Consider the following 23,685-nt stretch of genomic DNA (forward strand, 5'->3'; position numbering starts at 1 on the left):
TGAAATCACTTCGCTTGATCATTAACCTGATTTCTTTTTTTGCTGCATTTGACTTATGTGCCCTTTAGTAGTTAAAACTGTTTTCCTTGCTTTGCAAAGGAAGGATTTCCATTTGCCCCCAAAAGTAGGCTTTCTGCACATCACATGCACAAAATTACGCAGTCCAGCCCTTCACTGCCTCATTCTGGAGTGTTAGTATTCTTGTTTATGATGTCTTGAAAAACAAGGGAAATGGCTCAGGGATGGGCTTCGTTTCAATTCATTTCAACAAACGTGTACCCTAATGCTGTACATATCAGCCTGTTTTTGCTGTAACCTGTGGAGTTTGCTATCATCCCTCAAAGATGAAAATTCAAACCAGTTTCAGAATATCCTGATGATAGTAAGGTAACAATATCCTGATGACACTCAGAAAGATGCAAGCTTCATAGAGTAGCCACAAGGAAGAAAGATGGCTACATGCACTTGTGTGTTTGCTAGTTAATCAGCATCTTTTCACTGAATTCTAGAAGAATTACTTTATAGATGATTATCTTCGTTAATCAGCTATAATCAGGCCTTCCTAGGATGGTGAAGTATTTAAGCCTTGTTTCCTGGTACAGATCATGTGTAATTGTTTCCATACTGTTGGCAAAACAGCTGTAGGAGTTTTGCATGGGCCATAAGTATTCAAGGTCTTTGAGGCAATTTCTTTGTATAAACAATGCAAATTTTTATTGCTATAGTTGAGTTTTTTAAAAAGGCTTTAAATCCATCAGGATTTTCTGTAAGGGGGGGTTCTTCATAGGAGAGTGGATGTGGTGATGAGGACTGAGTAACATGAAAGACCCTGTGTTCCTATAGGTGAGGCCCAGGGCTCTTTCATCTTAGGCTGAATCCTGGCCCACTGCTGCTTGAGGATTTGGAGTGTGTAAAAGTCCTGGGCTTTTTAATTATGTATAAGCCTTTTAAGAAGCCTGTACCAGGAGGGCAGAGATGGAAACATGCAGTGAAACATTTTATATCCAGTTTGAGGATTCAACCGAAGGTCTTCACTTGAGTCAAACCAGAGCTTCCAAATAGATCAAAGGTAGCATGGAGTTGAAGAAAATCTCTTTGTTGGTGGTGGAGTGACAATACCTTATGAGAATCAACAAGTGTGAAAAATAGCCTAAGGAGAGTAGAAAACAAAGGGGAAAATTACTCAGATTTCCACCACCAAAATTAATCAACTCTATTCCTTTTTTTTAAAGTTTCATTCCATATATGTAAATAAGTATGTCAATTTTATATATCATAATTGGGATATATATTTGGCATTCAGCTTTCACACTTAACATTATGTGATAAGCATTTTCCACATTGCTTCGTGGTTTAGTCCAACAGTTTATTTTTACAAGAAAAAAAATTTTTTTTATTTACAGAGAATAAATGAACCACAGCTATTTTGTGAGAAAGCTGATGATGAACAATTTTTTTTTTAAATCAGAATTCTTCTTGTGGCATTATCATCCACTGAGTTTGCACTTACACTATAAACAGATATAAGATGGATATAGTATATGAGGCAATAATTTTCAGACTTTATCAACAGGCGGTAAAGAGCACAGATCCAAAGAGCAGGGCAGTGAGCCCCATAATGTGCACTTATGGAATGAAGAATGGGATGAGGAACACAAGCTTAAGAGAGCCATCTCCTGAGTTCAGGTGAAAGAGGCTGGACTCAAGGAGAATGAGGTGACAACTTTGTAGTCCAACAGTTTAAATGGCTTTGCAATATCTCATAGAATTTCTGTACCGTGGTTATTTAACCACTCACTAATATGGAACTTTTAGACTGTGTTCAAATTTGTCATTATAAAGTTTCAGTGAATATTGTTACATATATATATTTTTTATTTCTTTGGGCTCATTTTCATAGAGTTTATTCCACAAACTGGGATTACAGGGACAAAGTCTCAACATTATAAAGTCTTTGCATTAAAAAGTGATGGTTGCCTTCCTGAAGAATAATGCCATTCACACTGTCCCCAGTAGCTTCACAACTTCAGCAGCATTGGGTATTATCTGAATATCTTGAAAGCTGTTTGGGAAGAAAAGACCAGAGTTGCCTCAGAGTTTCTCCTATAGTACCCATCAACTTGGCTAAAAAAAAATGTATCTTAGGCATTTTGAAGGACATTCCTCATTTTTGACAAGTGGCTATCCTATTTAAGAAAAGAGGTCTTTGGAAGTGGCATAGCAGACATGTTTGCCTCCAACAAATAACAAATTTGAGGCACCTGCATCTATCTGTCTGCCTCAAAAAATTATAGTTGTCACTGAAATGTAGGAAGGGAAAGCAACATGGATTACCAGCAGCCACGAGGGAATGCCCAGCTTGCCAGCTGCTGCAGGGCCTGAAAAATGAAAATAATCAAATGCAGGCTTCATGACAATCCCAGTGTGTACCATTCCTTAGTTCCACTGAACTGTAACCACAGTCTTCTTCCTTAACATAGCCATACATCCAAGTAAAACCTATATTGCTGGGTAATACAGCACAAATGCTTTTGCAACAAGAGAGATGTTTGCAGATTCCTATGAAGAATCATACTTCTGGAAGAATGCAGTGGTTGAGACAAGGCTTGAGTTTATTTCAGGTTGTTGGTGTATGTAGCCAACTGGAAGAAAGTGACCCTACTGAGTTCCTGGGTTGGCGTCTCTGAGCAGCGCCCCAGAGCAGCTAACATTCCCTTTTCTCTCTTGTGTGCACTATCTGTACCTAGATACATTGACTGGCTTCCCCTGCTGAATCCTGCATTTGCTCACGGCTCAATTTCGTTTCAGGTTCTAATCTACAATGGCCAACTGGACATCATCGTGGCAGCTCCCCTGACAGAGCGCTCCTTGATGGCCATGAACTGGAAAGGATCCCAGGATTATAAGAAGGCAGAAAGAAAAGTTTGGAAGGTCCTTAAATCTGATCCTGAAGTGGCTGGTTATGTACGGCAAGTGGATAGCTTCTGTCAGGTATGAAAATGCTTCCCGGCATGCAGGTTTTGAGAATGGGATGATGAGATTGAAATGAAAGCCCGAATACCCATAAGACATGGTCAGCCTTAAGCAAAGTCATACAACAACCAAAAGGTGTCTTCTGTTGCCCTCCTTTCCACAGGGAAGGGTGGTCTGAGTTCATATTAATATACAAATACTCAATGTTTAAGACAAAAGTTGACAGACAATAGTGTAGGTATTATTTAAGAGATAAGGTGACAATTAAAAAGATTAAAAAAAGGATAATACTCAACCCCAAAAGGTAAATCATTAATGAGAGAATTAGTCTATTTGGGGAACAAAAGAGAGCGTGAACAAATTACATGAGGAAGGTTCAATGTAATCTCCTCTGGCAAACCTATGATCACATTCACGTATTACACATGGAACCCCAGGACAAAATCTATCTGATGCCCTAGTGTGACCTCTCCTTTAGGGGTCAGATGTTACTCTGGCCAAGCCTGTCCACTGCTCCTCCAGTTTGCAGGTCTCAGCTCCTCGAAGATGAATAGGTCTTCCTTAATGTTTATGCAATGATTACACTGTTTACCTCCAGAAAGTTTCTGGAGAAATTAAGAAAGCCCCTTAGTTTTGCTTAGTTAGTCTCAAGAGGAAAAATGTATTCTTCTAGACTTGATTTTATTCCCCAATTTTTTATGTGAGGTAACACTGGGACGTCAATTCTGTACCTCCAAGTATTTGGAAGAATAGCTTTCTAATGCTTGAGTTTTCCTTTAGGCAAATCCATGCTCCAAACAGAAATTAATCATAGGAATACTACTTCAAAAATACTTTGCTTTGGAACTGTAAATGAGAGATCACAAAGTATTTTATCAGGGGTCACTGGGTTATCACCTGAATTACTCATTTATGTTTAAAAAAATGATAGATCCAGCAGAAATTACGGGTATTCTAATGTGAAAAGGTAGCCTTCCTACCCTACCCCGGTCATTCTAACCATTAAATAACATGAAATTTAACAGAAATTTAAATATTACACAAAATGTTAACTACCTTGGACAATGGAAACAGTTGAGAGACATATTTCTGGGCTCAAGTGAAGGTAAACTTTGAAAAGTTATAACGTTACAGTTTCTAAATCGAGATAAATTATACCAAAGAATTAACTACTGGTGGAATGGCAAACTAAATGTCTCAGAGCAGGAACAGTTCTGGCAGTATATATATGAAATCTGAAAATGGGACAGGGAAGGACAGAAAGAAGTGTCTGTTTACATGCAGAGAGATCTCAAGAGAGGATGGGAAGTGCCTTGTCAGCCCCATCTGCTTCTGTAAACTTGAGCGATCTTGAATCTGGTATTGAGTTGTGGACCACAATAAATAGTTAACTCTGAAGACAGATTCCAAAATATTGAAATTCCTGGACAAGTGGAGGCTCTTCAGTTGCAGAAAATAATCTGGACTTAATTTTGTTGTTTATTTGTCTCTTTTTAAGTAACACAAGTTATATAGCAATTCAAATATTTTTAAAAAAGAAAAAGTTCAACAATTTCAACATCTGAAATTGCATTTTAATTGATTCATATGTTCACAGGTACAGGTTTTTGCATAATTTTAACAGTGTAATATAAGGTTGATTCTACTTTGTTACTTACTGAGTTATAACATAATATGGAAAAGTGAACAAGTCACAAATATACAGGTAAATGAATTTTCACAAAGTGAACATACCCCTGTGACTATTACCTAAATAAAGAAAGAGAATAGAACCAGTGCCCCTCCCCCCACTGCCCCATAGTCACTACTCCCCTCCTCCCCGAAGTAACCACTGTCCTGACTTCTAATAGCCTAGATTACTTTTGCAAGTTTTTGAATTTTTATAAATGGACATATTCAGTATGTACTCTTTCCTGTGTGGTATGTTTGCTCAGCTTTGTGTTCATGAGATTTATTTCTTCTCTTTTTATATGGTAGTTGGGTACTTTTTCCTGATATGCTTAGAAATTTTCAGTTGAATGTCAGACATTAAACAGGTAAAATTATGGAGATAGTTTGAGTTTCTGGCTGATGATATTTATCTTCAAAGAGATTTTGCTTTGCTTCTGTCAGGCAATTAGAATAGAGGCAAGCACCTTTATCAAGTCTGGAATTGAGTGACTTTAAATCTGTACTTTTTGTCTCCCAAAGCTCCATTCAAGTTTCCAGTCTCTTAACTACCACTTTATGCTTGGTTTTGTAGCCTCTTGGCCGCTGAATCAACTATTGCTTTGATGTGGACAGGGCCAGAGAATGCCAGACTCAGTTTGTTGCCCTCCCTTCAGTTTGCAAGCCTGGCCCCTTGTAGTGGGCAGAATAATGGGCCCCCAAAGAGACCTTCCCCCTAATCTCTGGAACCTGTCAATATGTTGTATCGTATGGAAAGAAGGAATCAAGGCTACATATGGAAATAAGGTTGTTAATCATCTGACCTAGAGATGGGGACATTATTCTGGATTATCCAGATGGGCCAGTGTAATCACAAAGATCCTTATGAGTGAATGAGGGAAGCGGGTGAGTCAGAGTCAGAGAGGGTTTCAAAGATGCTCTGTTGCTGGCTTTGAAGACAGAGGAAGGACCATGAGCTAAGGAGTGCAGGCAGCCTCTAGAAATTAGGAATCACAAAGAAACAGATTCTCCCCTAGAGCCTCCAGAAGGATGGAACTTTGCCAACATCTTAGTTAGCTTAGCCAGCATCTTTAGTCCAGTGGGACCATTTCTGACTTCTGACCTCCAGAATTATAAAATAAGAAATTATTGTTGTTTTAAAACACTTACATTTGTGGTGGTTTGTTATAGCAACAATAGGAAACTAATACACCCCTTATATCCTGGCTGCCTTGGGTGAGCCTCAGGATTTTCAGGTGGGTGTGTTCTGTATTTTGTCCAGCTTTTCTAGTTTTTCTTAGGAGGAGGATTGAGAGCAACAAGTGTCTCTGCCAGTACAGAACTAATATCATGTGTGTCAGTAGTCCTACTGATCTACATAAGCTATGCAAATAAATCAGGCAAAAGATAGATTATGATTTTTTGTGTGCAAAATAAATGAAGAAGAGGCAAATAAAAGATCAGAGTTATAAGGGATGGGCTCACCTACCTATATTTAAGTTCAATGATGATAAAGATAGCTTTCGTTTGTTGAACACTAAATATGTGCCGACTGTTGTGATAGGTACTTCATGGATATTAGAATAACCTCTGAAAATTATATAATATAATTTCCATTTTACTTACATATGAGGAAGCAGACTCTGAGAAGGTAAACAGTTAATCCAGAATCATCCAATGACAGCACTGGGATTCAAACTTTATTCAGTTTGTTCCCAGAGCCTGTGTGCCTATGTCTGTCAGATTGGCTCTGATACTTAATAGCCAGTAAGGTGGAGAATGTTAACTAAATAGAAGAGAAGAGGAGCACTCAGGAAAAAAACTTGTTTATTTAATCTTTTCACATGTTTGAAAGACATCTGTTAGGCGTTCCTTAGGGGCAGTATAAAAAAAAGATATTTATCGGGCTTCCCTGGTGGCGCAGTGGTTGGGAGTCCGCCTGCCGATGCTGGAGACGGGGGTTCGTGCCCCCGTCCGGGAGGATGCCACGTGCCGTGGAGCAGCTGGGCCCGTGAGCTATGGCCGCTGAGCCTGCGCGTCCGGAGCCTGTGCTCCGCAGCAAGAGAGGCCACGGCAGTGAGAGGCCCGCGTACCGCAAAAAAAAAAAAAAAAGATATTTATCAATACTCATGAGGTTCTAAACTTACCTCCCATGATTAGAATACAGTAATGCTTTCCCTGTGGCTAGAAATGAAGAAATATTAGCTTAATAATGAAATGCCCACATTCTTTTATTTCTGATTGCATCCTCCCATTCACTGACTGGATGGTCTGGCTGCTATAAGATCAGCAGACTGAATATGATAATAAAGTCTACTCTATCAAGGAGATTTTACTCAAAGGAGGGAAGAAATAAAGGCAGAAAATAAGCAAATATAGACATTCACAAATCAGATAATGCCAGAAAATAAAACTGGATGATGTGAAAGAGCTGGTACAGGGACTACTTTGGATGGTGGGTCCCAGAAGCCTCACTGAAGAGGTGAGACAGTAGGACATGAAGCAGCCTCCATGTGCAGATGTGGGCCAGCGTTTCCATGCAGAGAATGTCTAAATGTGCCAAGGGGCAGAAATAAGCTGGATGTGCCTGAGGAAAGGAAGGAGGGCCAGTGGATCTGAGGGAGGAATAGGGAAAGAGGGGAAGCAAAGATGGAGGATTGGCTGTGGCCATATCATACGGGACCTGGTGGGTCAGGGTAGAGTTTGTACTCAGAAAGTTAATCACATCCCATAGACAGAGCTCTAAACTTCTTGCTCTGGTTTGAGATCCCTTCCAGTGCAACTTCTGAGTATATTCATGCTATCCTCTTTGGTATCATGACCCTCTACACACACACTCTTAATTGAGTTCTTTTTTCCCACAAGGAAAAATTTGCTTGTAGACATCTTTCTGTTGGAGAGATTTTTTTTACCTCAACTGCTGACTAGTTTAGGAATGATCATTGTTACTGAATAAAACTGTATACAGTATTAGGTTATATGGATATGTGTTTGTATATGTGTGTTATACATGTGTATACCTATAAAATATGTAGAGACTGTGTAACAGAGTGGTTAGAGACCACTATAGAGTGGGTATAATAATATCTACCTGTTAGGGTAGTAATAATATCTACCTGTTATGGACTGAATTGTGTCTCCCTAACTTAGAATGTTGAAGACCTAACTTAGGATGTGTCTGTATTTGGAGATATGGCCTCTAAGGAGGTAATTAAGGTTAAATGAGGTCATAAGGGCAGGGCCCTGATTCTGTGGGATTAAGAAGAGACGGCAGAGAGATCGCTTGCCCTCTCTCTGTCTCGGCCATGTGAGGACACAGCAAGAAGGCAGCCATCTGCAAGCCAGGAAGAGAGCTCTCGTCAGAAACCCAGTCAGCTAGCACCTTGATCTTGGACTTCCCAGTTGCCAAAAACGTGAGAAATTTCTGTTCTTTAAGCCACTCAGTCTAGAGTATCCTCATAGGATTATTGAGGGGATTCAATAAGCTAATTAGCTTAGAGCAGTCCCTGACTCATAGGAAACATTTGCTATTATTTTTGTTACCATGGATCACTTATAAGAATATACACAAAAGAAAGGAAAATTATAAATGGTAAAAATCAACATCAGGGAAAATGTTTGATTTTCCCTTAGAGGAAAGTTGGAGTATTAGTATTCAGACCATTAAGGGCAAACACGCATGCCGAGCTGCCAGGGAGCGATGGGCACATCCTTAACCCCCTGTCCGCCGCTCTGCTTTATGATGAGAATCCCACCAGTCGCATTCAGCCTATCCTCCAGATCCTTTGACGGCTGCCTCAGCCACCTGTTAGTCTATGTCCCATGGACCTTCCTTGTGAAACGCTCCAGTGCTTGGCATCACACGTGTCCTGCTCGGTGCTGGGCACGGAACACCCAGCTTGGGAGGCAAGATTGGGGCTGCAGGGCAGCCTGGGCCGTAGAGGTGGGACAAGGGACTGACCACCACTCAGAAGGTTGTGGCAAATGTCACACTGAGCCCGCTGACTCTTGTGGTGAATGCAAAACACATTGAGAGATGAAATGGCACTCCTGTGGCTGCCAAAAACCGGCTCACAAAAGAAGCGAGGCCCACATGTGTTTGTGATAGAAGTGCTTTACCACACAGCAGCGAGGGATCTGCATTTTATGTAGGTGATTTTACAGTGCTGGCGGCGCTCCTTCCCCTAATGCCTCAGCGTAGGATTGGGGGTGGTGTGTGGAGATTGGGGGGAGGGGCAGGGATGAAGGAGGGAAAGGAGCTCTGGTGTTCACAAAGGCATTCTCTGTGGATTAAGGATACTGTTCAGATGTCAGGCATCTGATAATGAAAGAAACGGGCCTCGACCATGGACTTGGCTTTTTAGCATTTGACACACAAAACAGAAGCATGTGTATGTGTCTGTGTATGTGTCTGCCAAAAAAGAAAACTCACTCTCTGCCAAACTCCACAGCTCTTAATTTAAAAATCGAAACCAAAGTAGACTTGTCTCCGGATGGTTCCCTGAAATGTCCACTTAAAGGAATGACGGCTCTCCCGGGGGAGTGTCAAGGTACGGAGATGGGCAGCCGTTTCTCCATCAGGGGAGGCCCAGGAAAACCAACCAGCTCCGTCAAGCCTTTGGAGATCAGATGAAGAATTAGTGCTCTTTGTTGCCCCTTGTTGGCCTGGCCTCCACAATCTGTGCCATTCTAAGACTTGCACCCTCCCTTGTTATATCATCTGGGAAGTCATGGGCTTTTCTGAGCTTCAGTTTGTTCATCTGTAAAATACTAGGTTTGAACTGAGTTATCACTAAGATATCTTCAAAGAAAGATATGAAATATATTTTTCATTAATGTCCGGAGGGGCTCAGTTTGCAAGCAACATAGAATAGATAGTTGCCATCAGAGTGTGATGTGTGTGTTTGTATGACTCAGTAGTGTTGCAGTATAGAACAAAGGTCTAATCCTCTCTCTCCCGCTAGCTGGTGGCAACCCATGTGCATCACTGTCGAGGCCACCCTGCTGCTCCTTTTGGGGTCTTTCTCTGCCTTTCTCCAAATGTCACAGTTGCTGTTCATGATCTGTTTTGATGTTGCCACTGCTTTTGAAAGGCAGGACATTTTGTTCTTACATCACTGAATTGTCATTTCAACCCCAAAGACTTTTTGATGCCACATTTAATATAAAATTTAATCAGAGTATAAAATTTTAATCAGAATAATAACACTGATGAATTTCTTTAAAAACATCTTTCTAGAAAAAAGCTTCATGAAGCTAAATTTTCTGAAAACATTTTTTCTATCTTGATTTCAATGAAAATATTCTAACGGAGATTACTTATTTTCCATGTAAACATTAAAAGGAAGACTTGAGTCCCTGGTCAATTTTCATTCCTATGCAATCATACTGGGTGTAGCTTCTTCTACCATGAGTTTTGCATTGTTTCCAACAACTCTCTTTTCCTGATTGCAGTTTGAGTCATCATTAATTTTATTTTATGTTTTCATTATCAATATCAGCTTAGGTTATTCAATAATTACAGGATGGATTATCTCCATATTCTAGGTAGCATTTTCCAGTTGAAACAAATTTTAAATCTCATTTTCCAGGTGGGGAAACTGAAGCCCAGAGGTTAAGTGACTGTTCCAAAGTGTCCTACCCATTTTATGTCTGAGCTGAGATTAGATTCTAGGCCCCCTGTCTTCCAGCCCAGAGGTTTTCTACTTCACAAGGGCACCCACGTCTGGAATGATGGATTGGCAGTAGTAAACTAGTACAGTTAAAATTGGAACCTGCATACATATCTGCCATAATTAAGGCAGGCCTGAGAAATAATGTATTTTACTTCCAGTGTTAGCTGTTCAGTTACATGCATGTGCCCTTCTATAGTCAGACAGAGTATTGGGATTTTTAAAAAGGTGCTAGAGCTCAGTAAGTGGTGAGGCAAGGTTCATGCAGTGTTAAGAAAGGTTATAGCTTTACCTGGGAATTTCTAATGTTAGTAAAAGAACAGATGCTGAAATTGGCTAAAATGAACAGAGGAAACTGGTGGGCAGAGCCTCAGAATGAGAGCGTACAGGGCAGGGTACAGGCAGAGCACACAGTCTGGTTTCTAATCTGGAGCGTAAAGGATGAAAGCTGGGAGAGAAACTGGAAAGAGATCATGGGACCTTGATGGTAGGCAAAGGGGTGAGTGTTCCATTGTTTAAGTAGTGGGGGGCCACTGACAGGTTATTTTTTTCCAATTTTTTTAATTGTGATAAAATATACATAACAAAATTTGCCATCTTAACCATTTTAAAGTATACAGTTGAGTGGTATTAATGCATTCATAATGTTGTGCACCATCCATCCCCACAGTTTTTTTTGTTTTTGTTTTTGTTTTGGCCATGGCTCATGGGCCCAGCCGCTCTGCGGCATGTGGGATCTTCCCGGACCGGGGCACGAACCCGCATCCCCTGCATCTGCAGGCGGACTCTCAACCACTGTGCCACCAGGGAAGCCCTCCACAGTTCTTTTCCTCTTGTAAAGCTGAAACTCTGTAACTAAACACCAGCTCCCCATTACCCCTTCCCCAGAGCCTGGCAACCACCATTCTACCCCGTCTCTATGAATCTGACTACTCTAAGTATCTCATATAAGTGGAAGCATACAGTGTTTGTCGCTGTGGAAGATGTTTAAACACATTTTCAAAGCTTTGGAAAGTTTAAAATGGCAGCAATAGGATGAATTCAGGCCAGATAGAGGTCAGAGAAGGAGGATCCCCAGGAAATAGGGAGTCATGTTAGGAGCTGTATTGGAAGAAGGTCCTCCATCTACTTTCTGAGACCACCTTCTTGATACTTGATTCTGAGGTCCTGAAATAGAGGAGACGAGCTTTGTAATGTCTAAGCTGTGAGGACTGATCCCTGTTTGAGACATGGTATTTCCTGTGTAGTTAAACCAGCTTGAAAGCTAGGTATCCACAGGGAGCACCTGGCATGCTGGTGTCATCCTGGTGCCCTCCTCAGGCAGCCACAGTGAGTCCCCCAGCCCCCAAAAGCACAAGCCCTGAGCCATGACTTATACTTTGACCTTGACCCAGGTTTGGCTTATGGAGTCCTCAGGACTGTGTTCTACCAAACTCTTCTCAAGGGCTTCTCCCTGAGTTTCCAACAGGAATCAGACCTTCTGTTAGGGGTTACATACAGAGAAACCAAGGGAAGGAGCCCACCACCCTCAAAGCTTGACTGTTTTGGAGAGTCGTGACCAATGGGAGGCGGTCTGGGGTAATGAGAGGAAGGTGGACTGTGGAGTTAGACCAACCTATGTGAATTTCAGTTTTGCCACTTACCGGCTGTGGGCTGGTCGCTGGTGCATAGGGGTGTCAGGAAGGCCAAAGGAGACCTTAAGGATGGCTACCAATCCTTCAGCATTTGCAAGCCCTCAGGCCAGTGGTCTGCCACACACTTTCTTATCCACAACTTTATGGAATACTCATAGCTCCCCTGTAAATTATGGGATTGTATTTACTAATTTATAAATGTAGAAACAGAAGTTTCACCTGGAAAACTTGATTAAGGCTTCAAATAGTAATAGTATGTGAGATTTGACAGCCCACATCTTGCTCTTTCCCCGGCACTGCTGTGCTTTAAGTACCTGTGGGGGCCATGGAGCGGCAAGGTTGGAAGATTCTGGTTGGCCACCGGACCAACGCTACAAGTCTGCCCTTGGTGGTGGTGGTGACAGAGGTGGGTAGAGTGTGGGTGGTGGCCACTGTGTTTGGCAGTACATCCAGTCCACATAGAAGAGGCTGTTTTCGGGCTTCCCTGGTGGCTCAGTGGTTGAGAGTCCGCCTGCCGATGCAGGGGACACGGGTTCGTGCCCCGGTCTGGGAAGATCCCACATGCCGCGGAGTGGCTGGGCCTGTGAGCCATGGCTGCTGAGCCTGCGCGTCCGGAGCCTGTGCTCCGCAACGGGAGAGGCCACAACAGTGAGAGGCCCGCGTAGCGCAAAAAAAAAAAAGAGGCTGTTTTCTAAAGAAAAGCAGAGTGCTTACAGGGAGTAGGAGGATGGGGATAAGCCCGGCATGCAGACGGAAAACAATTAACAACTACGGCTTCTTAATTGTGCTTTTCTAAAATTAACATCAACCATTTTGTTTCTTTGACTACACACAACTGAAAAAGGGAGAAAAGAATAACCACAGTCCTTCGAGTGGAAGGGAAGGTCAGGCTAGGATTTCATGATGTCCACAGATAATGCAGAGAGAATGACCGAGCTGGCCACCTGCCTCTCTTGAACTTTCTGATAATTCTTTTTTTCTTTTAATTTAGAATTTTAAACATCTTAGTGAGCATTAGAAACTATTTCTGAAGAAACCAACAGTTCTAGAAAGGTCTTCAGCAAGTCCTTGTTTGCACTGACAAAATCAGAGTAAGCAAAGAGCAATAAATGTAACTATTGCATTCAACTAATTGATAGGGCATGAGAAATTAAAACAGTATTTAATGGAGGAAAGTAACTGTTAAACAGATTTGAGACAGTGATTACCAAATGCAGCTAATTCCTGGGAAAATGTTTTGGTTTTGTTACAGAAATTGTTAAACAGAATCTTCATCTCTCTCCCAGCTCTTGATTTTTACCAAGAGGGATGGCCTGATTCATGGGTTCTTTGTCTCCATCTTCCAGACCTGGGGAAAGTTCTTCTGTCCACTCTTGGGAATCAGACTGTGGACAGAAAATCAGACATAGCAATCAAAACATACCCCTGCCCTCAATATAAAACTTGCCGTCAAGAGCTTCACGGATTCTCCAGAAGCAGGCATTGAGGCTAAGTTTGGAGTGCAAGATGTTTATTAGGGATTAACACCTGAGAAAGGAAGGGGTAGGAAGCAGAATTGGCAGAGGAGAAAACCAAACTATGATAGAGGCCTGACAAACCTTGGCCAACCTGCAAGGGAGCTCCAGAGAGAGTAGTTTCCATCAGAGCATCTTACATCAGACAAAAATGATCAGGCCTTTATATCCCCCGCCTCACTTAGTCACCAAATGTGGGATGCCCCAGGAAGGGCATCATTTTGGGGAAAGGCTGTGCTCTGCAGCTGAGGCAGACCCCGAAGGAGCTGGAGGCCGTCTGCTGACTGGACTTCCCACAGCTGGGCCGCAAGTCCATCCTTGAAAGGGGATCTGATGATGCATCTGTCTACCACAAAGGCCACCAAGACAATGCAGTTGCAAGCTCTCAGGGTTTGTGTGGGGGTGGGTGAATAGACAGCAGCAGGAGTTGGTGGTTTGCCTAAGGCCACATGGGGTATTGGTCTTCCTTTGTTTGCATAATGTAAGCTTTCACTTGAGCTCTTAGTGTCATCATGTCTTCTATCTGCGTTAGAAAGATGGATCCAGCCTTGCTTTTCAGTTCACATCAAGATTCCAAGATAGGAACAACAGATCTTTCAGGGAAAAGAATCAAGAATTGTCAAGAAATATTTCCCTTTTTCAGTTATTTATTACAGAATAAGAAATCGCTCCAAAACTTACTGGCTTATAACAACAATAATTTATTATTTCTCACAATTATGTGGGTGGAATGGGCTCAGTAGAGTGGTTCTTCTGATTGGGGTAGGCCGAGGTCGCACACGCAGCTGCATTCAGCTGAGAGTTTGGCTAAAGCTGGGTAAGGTAGTCTCCTAGGTAGTCTCCAAGGGAATCTCCTGTCCTCCAGCGCTCTCTCCATATGACCTCTAACCATGTAGTGTCCTGGCCTGGACTTTACAGCATAGCAGCAGGTCTCCTGAGAAGCAAAAGATGCCCATCCTTTTAAGGCCAGGGTTCAAAAGCCCCAGACTGTTATTTCCATTGCATTCTTTTGGTCAAAGCAAATCACAGAATAAGGCCATATTCCTCCTGATGGCAAGAATGGCAAAGAATTTGGAACCATCCTTGTCCACTACATTTTCCTAAGCCATTGTGTCTCAACCCTTGCAAATATAGATTCCCAAGGCCTATTTCCAGATATTCTAACTTTACTGGTCTGGGGTAAGACCTGAGCATCAATATTTAGACTTCTTAGGGAATTTAATATGCATCTGGTTTTGGGGAACCCTAAACTGTGATGTCTTTTGTTCCTCTATTGATAAGGAAATGGCTTCCATCTTGCAGGAATCCTGTGTGGCTTACGTTTGGAGAAACTTCTGTTCCGATGCCTAAAGGGTGCTCTAAATCCTGACCTATTTTACTTACTTACAGGCCAACCGGAAACCTGAGAACATAGATTTACTCTTAACAAACCAGCCATTGATCTGAAGCATCACATTTAGAAAAGTGTCCTCTAGTCAACAGTATTTACTGGTATGGCTCTGGTTCTCTGAAATCCTCAGCCAAAACCTTAAACTAAATTTTAAACCTCAGTTCCCTGCCATGCATTGTAGGTTTACAAGTGATCTTTGTTCTCTCAAAATACTGATAGACCATTGGTAATTTAGACTCGTAGAAGAACTCTTTTATTTACTCAAAACATTAGCTTGCTTTTCCCAGCAGCATTCTGTCTCATGCTGAAATGATGCGATCCTCATGTGCAAAGTCTTCTGTTACTTTGCAGCAAAGATACAACTAGATCAAGCAGGGTCTCCTGTAAACATCATCCAGAGGAGTTCTCAGCACAGATGTTGCCCACCAGTCACAGTGTGTTTCTGGATATTAATTGTTGATCAAACACTATTGATATCATAGATTGATACAATTAGTTCCATGCCAAAGCAAAAATAAAAATGCAGTGATTTAGACTGAAGCCTTATCAGGAGTAAACTTAGCACTTCCATTAGGTGATCGTTAGGTTATTTAATAGATTCCTAACCTGGGGTAAGGGTTTGTGGTTAGGATTCAAGGGGTCAATGAACTTAGAAGAGAAAGAAATTGCATCCTTATTTTCACTAACCTCTAACTGAAACATCATTTCCTTCCATTATGAATGTAGGCAACAAGCCACAGCAGTATTAGCAGTGCCTTTGACTTTGTCACCATAGAAAGCAGAGATATTTTCATATCAAATAGATGCTGTTGCAAATAGCTAGAAACAATGCTTATGACCATCACTACTTTAAAGTTACAGGAGTTATCAGACCCACAGGTTGCTCTTCTATATGTGTACATATAGAAGGTTGTATGTTGATGTATCACAAATTCATGTTTAGCTGTTTTGATCATTTCAATGTAATGGCTTCATTTGTAATCTATAATATATATGTATATATATTATGATATGTATCATAATATATATAGGAGTGAATCATGTATTTAAAAACATTATTCTGGGGCTTCCCTGGTGGCACAGTGGTTGAGAGTCCGCCTGCTGATGCGGGGGACAGGGGTTCGTGCCCCGGTCCGGGAGGATCCCACATGCCGCGGAGCGGCTGGGCCTGTGGGCCATGGCCACTGAGCCTGCACGTCCAGAGCCTGTGCTCCACAATGGGAGAGGCCACAGCAGTGAGAGGCCCGCATACCGAAAAAAAAGAAAAACAAAAAAACACATTATTCTGAGAGGTATCCATAGGCTACACTAAATAGCCATAAGGGTCCAAGGCACACAAAAGACAAAGAACCCATGGATTAGACTATTGGAATTGTTGAAAATAATTCATAGACTCTCCCCAACCCAAACCATGGACTACCTTTGGTGACCTCAGATTGAGAAGTTATGAGCTTGAATTTTATTTATTTTTTATTACCTTGGCGATTCTCACTACTTCTATTATCACCATACTCAAGTGACATTATAGTTTAGGGATTAAGATAATGAATACTGTGTTAGACCTGGATTAGCTCCCACCTCTACCACTTACTAGCTGTGTGACCTTGGGCAAGTTACTTAACCTCTCCAAGAGGTCCCTCATCTGTAAACTGGGGTTGATATTAATACCTACCTCTCTTGCAGAAGGATTCATTATTAGAATTAATTAAGATAATGCTCATTTATTACTTGACACTCTGTCTGGCATCTAGTAAGCATGTAATAAATATTTATTTTATTGTCTTTGTTGACCTCTCTTAGCATCAATCTGTTTTCACAGGGCAAGACGCTTCCCCCAACCCCATCTAACAGGGTCCTTAAGAGATATTATGTCTTAAAGGCTCAGATGATGAAATGGGCTGAGTATTATTCATCAGATAGGACTAGAAATACTGCAGTTGTATCCAGTTTTCCCTTCACCATAACAAGGAAACTGTCTTGATGAGAGATGGAAGAAGTAGAGGGGACTGGGGAGGTGTTCCATGTTTTGCTGCATGGCAGTCTAACAAAAGTATATGAAAATCACTAAATTTAGTGATGAGATGTTTCTAAAGCATTGAGTCCCTTCTAGTTTAACAATAATCTGAAACATCCCTGTTGACAATAAATGAAGCATCCAGCCTTAATGCTTTTGTTCTGGTTTGGTTTGGTTTTGTTTTTTTTTCATTTGTACTGAGCTTCTAACATATAGAAACAGGGAAGAAGGGGAATATAGGAGCTTAGATTTAGAGAGTAAAAAATAATCTAGCAAAAACAAAAAACCAAATGTTTGGCAACTTCTTGCTCTTCTGCTGTCCAGCATGGAGATGTGGGTGTTATTTTTGTTCCTCTATTTATTTTTTTATGCAGCAACCGGAGTCCCAAGGTTTCTATTCTGGCACCAGCTCTGTCTTCTTGGAGCTACTTGCCAGAGGGGGACTTCCCACTTTTGCCTTTGTTTCCTTCAATTGCTTCTCTGTATCCTCCCCACTTATTGTTTTTAGATATAGGGTTCATCTCATCATCCCTGTGTTGGGCAGAAGGAAAAAGCACAACAGAGAACACGTTAAATTTCTTCAAGATTCATTTTTGTGAGTTTGGCAGCATCAGTAGGTGGGTTTTTTCTTTTCTTTTTTAGTTAAAAATTGAATAATATCCAAAAATACGTATCATACTTGTGTAAGATAAAGCAATGATAAATGAATACCCTTGTGCTTACCAGTCATTTAGGAAATGCAGCATTACCAGCAGCCCATCCCCTTCCCTCACTGGCCCTGGAGGTAAACCACTGCCCTGGATTTTTTTTATCACTCTTTTCCTTTTTTAAAAAAATTAATAGTTTTACTGCAGATATACATCTCCATAAATGATATTTTACTTTTCATGTTTAATTTTATATAAAAGGAATTATTCTGTATGATTTTGCAATATACTTTTGCTCTTCAATACTTTGCAAAATTGTGCTTCGTTCCTTTACATTGCTGCATAGTATTCCATTGTGTGATTATATCATTTGTCCATTCCACTGCTGATGGGCATTTGGGTTGTTTCCAGCTTTTTGCTACTATAAATATTGCTGCTGTACACAGTCTTGCAAATGTCTCCTTGGGCCTGCGTGCAAGACTTTCTCTAAGAATAATTCCTAGGGGTGGAATGGATGAGTTCACAGGGTTTGAGCATCTTCAACTTCCTTAGGTAATGCCAAACTGTTTTCCAAATTGATTGTATTCTTTCCAGTAATGTACAAGGGTTCTGGTTATTCCACTGTTTCGCCAACTCTTGGACTTATCTCTAGGCATCTTTCAGCTGGGCTTGTTAAGTGGAAGGGGGCACTTAATGTCTTTTCCCATGTTTAATAAACATGGTCTGTCTTCTTTTTCTCTTGCTCTCTTTCCCATCTTCTTCTCTGGCTACCATCAGTTGAAGGACTGTAGCAGCCACACCCAGTGAAAGGATGGAGTGGACATGTCATATCCAAGTCTTGGTACTGCTTTGGTTGTGTGGATGCACTTTTCTTTCTGGATGGCCTGGGCTGATGCTGGCTATCAAAATAACCAGCTTTAAAAAAAATTAGAAATTTATTCCTTCAACGCCTTATCACTTCAGCTTACCAACAGTGACTCAGTATAAGAAGCAACTAATAAAATAGGCATTTCAACTTAAGCCTGGATTTGCGGGCAAGGCCTAGACCACAGGGAGAAGAACCTGAATCTTTTTTCTAACACAGCACAAATCCCCTCACTTCCATCACTTTTCCATTGAAACGATGAGGAAGTGAAGTTTTTTAGCCAGTCGCTTTGCTTTGAGTCTTACCAGAAAATTAAGAAGAATAGTAATTGGCAAATACTACTCACCCAGTTCTTTAGCTAGCCTTTCTCACATCTGCTTTATAGGATCCTTCTCACTGACCTGATTTACTCACTTCCTACTGCTTGACACAGAAACCACAAAGAACTACTTCAAAAGAAAAACACTGATTTTATACAAACCAATAAAAAAACGTACAGCATTTTGGGGGACATAAAAAAACAGTGGCTACCCTACATTATAAATTCTAGAATGAAACAGTTTTTGCCTTGTGGTGTTTTAAGAAAAGCCACAAATTTTAAAAGATGCTATTCAAGAACACTCTGAATATGTGTTTTTAAGTTGTTTAAACTTTTTCCCTTTTACAATAGCCTCATTAACTGGTCTTAACTAGTCTCCTTTCTCTCCAACCTACCCTTCTCTCTGTGCTTTTTCCAAAATGCAAGTCCGATCCTGTTTTTCCTTGTTTAAAATCCCTCACTAACTCCCTGATACCTGAAGAATAAAGTCTGAACTCTTTACATAGAAGAGTAAAGATGTTTGATCTGGCTTCTGCTTCCTTCCTCAACCTGGACTCTCACTCTCCCTCCTTCTTAACTAGAATCCTGAAAAACAAAACAAAACACCTTATAATTCCCCAAGCACACCTTACTGTTCTGTCAGCCAATAATTCCCATGGATTCCCTCCGCTTTTCTTATAAGGCCTTTCCTACTCCTCTGACTGCCTGGAAAACCCCCATTTGCCTTTCAGAGCTAAGTTCCAGCATCACCTCTAGGAAGCCCTTCTCCCAGAATTCCTCCTTCTCTGCATCTCTCTCTATGTACATCTCCTGTTGCATGTACCACACTGGGTTTTCATTTGCCTCTTCAATTGCCGCCTTCTTCTATTTGACGCTGAGCTCCTTGAGGACAGGAATAATGTACGATTTATGATTGTAGCAACCCCCTTAGCACAGTTCCTGGCACTCAGTAAATGTTCAGCGAATTAGAATTAAAATCAAATTGTCCCCTACCTTATACCCACACCCCTCTCATTTGTGTGTATATTCAAATACTACAATTCTCAAGGAATGCAAGTACACACCAGAATGTCTTCTAGGAAATAGACTAGACATGCTGAGATGATGAATAGTTCAAAACAATGCCCATCAAACGAAAGGATGCATTGTTTATGTCCACTGAAGACTATTTCCTTTCTGTGTTACATAAGAGAAAAAAGGAGAAATATTCTGGGGAAAAAAATTTATGGAAGGGGTTGTAGAAGTTTCATTATCTCACTGGCTGACTAGTGTGTCCTGTCCTTTAAAAAAAATTGAATTCTCAGTATTTGAGGGTTTTTTTCCCCTTTTCTGAAAAAAACATACAGCTTGCTTCTTGAAAACAAAAGCAATAATAAACAATAGCACCTCCCAATTTTACTCTGATTATTTGCCAAGAGTCGTCTTAGTTCATGTGGTTCTATTTCATTAAAGAGGACTGATGAGCTTAAAAAGAAGGCTACTAAATTAAGCTACCCAAATATGCACTTAGTTAATACTCAGGGGGCTAATTTATTGTATTATTTAAACTATAAATTGGATGGCAGATCTATTTGCTGAGGTATAACAGCTCAGCAATGATGCATAATTTTCTCTTAGCTATTGAGTGGTTTTCAATAATCTATTGAAATTTAACTGAGAACCATTTCATTATGGGAAGTGAATAAATACTAAGAAGGCTAACATTTAAAGTATTATCTGCACGTGGAGAACAGGTTTTAAAAATTAATGTTATTGAGGAACAAAGAGGAATGGGGGGTTACCTTTTAAACAATAACTTTTCGTTGTTTCAATTTGAAGCATAACCAGATTTACAAAGTTGTTTGTGGGAATAGTAAATGGAGCCAATAAACAAACAAGGTAGAGCGTGGAGTTGGGTAGAGAAGTGGGCAGCATGAAGGAACAAAATAAAGTTGTGTTGCAGTATTGCTACGTTGTCAGCTGGACTAAGGGCATTATTTTTGCCTTGCACTCTTTCGTTTAGCAGTAAAGACAGTGTGCCTTGTTTTGTTTCAACAAATGGCATCATTGAAAATGTTGCACCGTTTGCCATATTTTGTCTTCTAAATTCCTGGAACCTGGGGGCATTTGCGGGTCTGGGGTCCCCTTAGGCTGTGGGTCAGGAACACAGTTGAATGTAGATACCTCTCTGGTCAGGAGTGGCCCCAAAAAGACCACCTTTGGAGTGTCTTAGGGGCTCTGATACACAGAAGGATCCTGACAACTTGGTGGTGTGGTCTTGAAACTATTACTGCCAGTAATACTAGAACTCAGTGGGGACAGGCAGGAATGGAAGCAGGCAACAGGACCTTCTTACCTTCCTGCAAATATTTGAAACCCAGACCATCTGATATCCTGCGCCAAAGTTTCAGAGAAGATAATTTACCCATTTGGACGGATATTTCTTTGATTTATTTTGGGAAAGGGGAAGAATGCCTTAATGTCTCATGTTTCCCCAGGAACATCAAAATGTCAGAGAACCAGTGGTCTGAGAGTAAACCAGCTTGGGAGGGAGGGGAGCCACTGATCAGTAGTGTTTGCCGATTTCCGTGGTGTAAATGCTCCCACCATGGCTGATTTCAGGCTACCAACATGATGTCACCAAATGTGGAGTGGGGCAGCCACGTGCATAATCCAATCTCCTAAACCAGTGGGAAAGAATTCCAGCACACCACTGCTGGAGCTAGCCTGCACTACTGTTTGCAGGAAGCAAAATTTTGGCAAGTTGGCTGGCTCTTGTTTCCATGTTAGCCAGAAGACAGTGAGCCAGGATCTAAGTCCTCACAACACTCCTGGCAGAGAGCATTTGCTGCTATAACCTCTGCCCTCTCCTCCCCCATTCTCATTCTCTCTTCCCAAAGAAAACTACAAATGTGGATCATAAAGCTAGATATTGAGTAAGGGTAGTTAATGAACTGGATTGTGCTGTTTATCCTCTTGCGGATATCTAATATACAAACTGGACATGGAGGGAGTAACGTTTTGATTACTTTTTGATTGCATGAAACCCTATGTTGTAAAGTGGGTTCTTAAAAGGGAAAAAGGACACAACAGCTTTTGCCATTCTGCTGGGACAAGTAAGGTCTTGCTTGCTTGACATTTCTGTGTGGGGAGAAGAGGGTGTTGGGCATTGCATGAGGTGAAAGGGGGTAGAAAGAATGGGATGGATCCTGGTGTTGTCAGGCTTAAGGGATACAATTCACTCTAGACAGTTAAGCCTATTGACAGAGGTTTGATTTCTTATTTAAGTTGCTTTCTTACTTTAACTGGAACATTCTTTCCCATGGGAAGGAAAGATTCATAGCACGGAAATAAAAGAAGCCTGGAAGAGAAATATTTCCCCTCCTAAAGAAAATATTATAAGCTATCTTTCCCCTCCTAAAGAAAATATTATAACCTACCTTTCTAAAAAAGTAAGGAAGTTTACAGTTCCTAGTAACTTCTAATCTTTCTCTGCTCTTAAAGGGAAAACATATTCCTTTGACCATAAAAATTCAGATAATAATAGTATGATGACCTTTGGTTGAGTGCTTATTATTTGCCTGTATGATACGTGGTGCAAGCTTAATACACATCTGTGGACCAAGTGCCATGTAACATTTTATATGCATTATTTCTATGAATTCTCACAGAAAGTTAAATATTCTTAGCATGACTAACCATTCCAGATCGCCTGGCACTTTTTCAGTGTTAGCACTAAAAGTTTTATGTTTGCAGTAACTCCTCAGTCCTGGGAAAACTGGGACAACTGGTCACCCTAATTGTTATCTCCACTTTACAGATGGGAAAATAGAGTTAGTTAAGTCATTGTGCCCAAGTCATGGAGCTGGGCTCCAACCCAGATCTGCTAAATCCTGAGTCCATGCCTTTAAACTTGTATTGTTGTTCTTAATAGAGTGGGGTTGGTTTGACCCATGCTATTATTGTGTCACAATCAAAAGTGGAAATCCTAAATTATGATATTGTTGCAACTGATTAAGTTAGATGGTGCACCTAGAGAGCCTCTTGGGAACTGTAAGGTAGCATCAAAGCTCTATATTGACTACTCTAGAAACGATGCCACTGCGATGGCTACATTTAGGTCAGCTAAAGCACCCTTTCCCCTCAATAATTATTTGCTACCCTAGAACTTACAGTGGTGAATCTGAAGGCATTTTCCCTGAGTGTTGTGGGAGCAGCCCTGAGCCTTGACCTTCACTTTGTTTTTTGGTTTTTTTTTTTTGAAAGTGACTTGCCTCACTCTTTGTTAAGAGGTGGCTGCTAACAGCTTTGGCTTATTTTTTATTCTCATTACCAAGTACCCTTTCTTTTTAGTATGTTTTTTTATTTGAGTGCATATTTATTTTATTTCTACTCAGGGTTAGTGTCTGAAAACAAAAAGATAAGAGTTTGTAAATGTGGAATGGAATAAAAATAATAAAAGAAATTTAGTGTAAATCAGAAACTAACAAACAAGATTCTCTTGAGTGTCTGTATCAACCTGTAGTAGAAAACAAGGACTATAAACTATCCTGTATCACCTGCCTCCCAAATCTGCTTCTGCCATGTGCCTCTCTTCTTCTTTCTTGGTTAATAACATCACTTCTTGCAAAGCTGCACATGTCAGAAGCCTGAAATGGGGAGGATGTTTGTGTGTCGGCGGGGGGTGCTTTCACTTAAACTTTGTGTCTGATTAATCACTAATTTTATTATTTCTACCCCAGCATCTCTCTTCCCTTCCCCTTCTCACCATCTGTCATATGAGCCTACATCATCTCTCACCTGAAGATCTAGTCTCCTCATTTGCCTCGTTACTCCAGTATCACTTCCTTCCAAATCAGCCCCCTCATTACATATTAAGTCATCTTTCTACAATGCAGATCTGAGCATATCACTACTCTGCTTAAAACCCTCGAGGATATATCCAGAATAGGCAAACCCATAGAGACAGAAAGTAGATTAGTGATTGCCAGGGACTGGCAGGAAGAAGGGAATGGAAAGTGATTGCTAATG

The 23,685-nt window shown here is 40.9% G+C and overlaps 1 protein-coding gene across 1 annotated transcript in view; it reads left to right on the forward strand.

The window, feature by feature from the left end:
* The window catches only part of CPVL (carboxypeptidase vitellogenic like), a 113,291-nt gene that overhangs the window by 84,904 nt on the left and 4,702 nt on the right, over positions 1-23,685 (forward strand). Inside the window, exon 12 of the mRNA XM_027102309.1 lies at positions 2,809-2,991. Within this exon, the coding sequence (XP_026958110.1) occupies positions 2,809-2,991 (183 nt within the window). The remainder of the gene's footprint in view (positions 1-2,808; positions 2,992-23,685) is intronic.

Source organism: Aethalodelphis obliquidens, unplaced genomic scaffold, assembly GCF_003676395.1.
Source record: "Aethalodelphis obliquidens isolate GAN/ISIS:26980383/991018 unplaced genomic scaffold, ASM367639v1 scaffold5, whole genome shotgun sequence".
Classification (NCBI taxonomy): domain Eukaryota; kingdom Metazoa; phylum Chordata; class Mammalia; order Artiodactyla; family Delphinidae; genus Aethalodelphis; species Aethalodelphis obliquidens.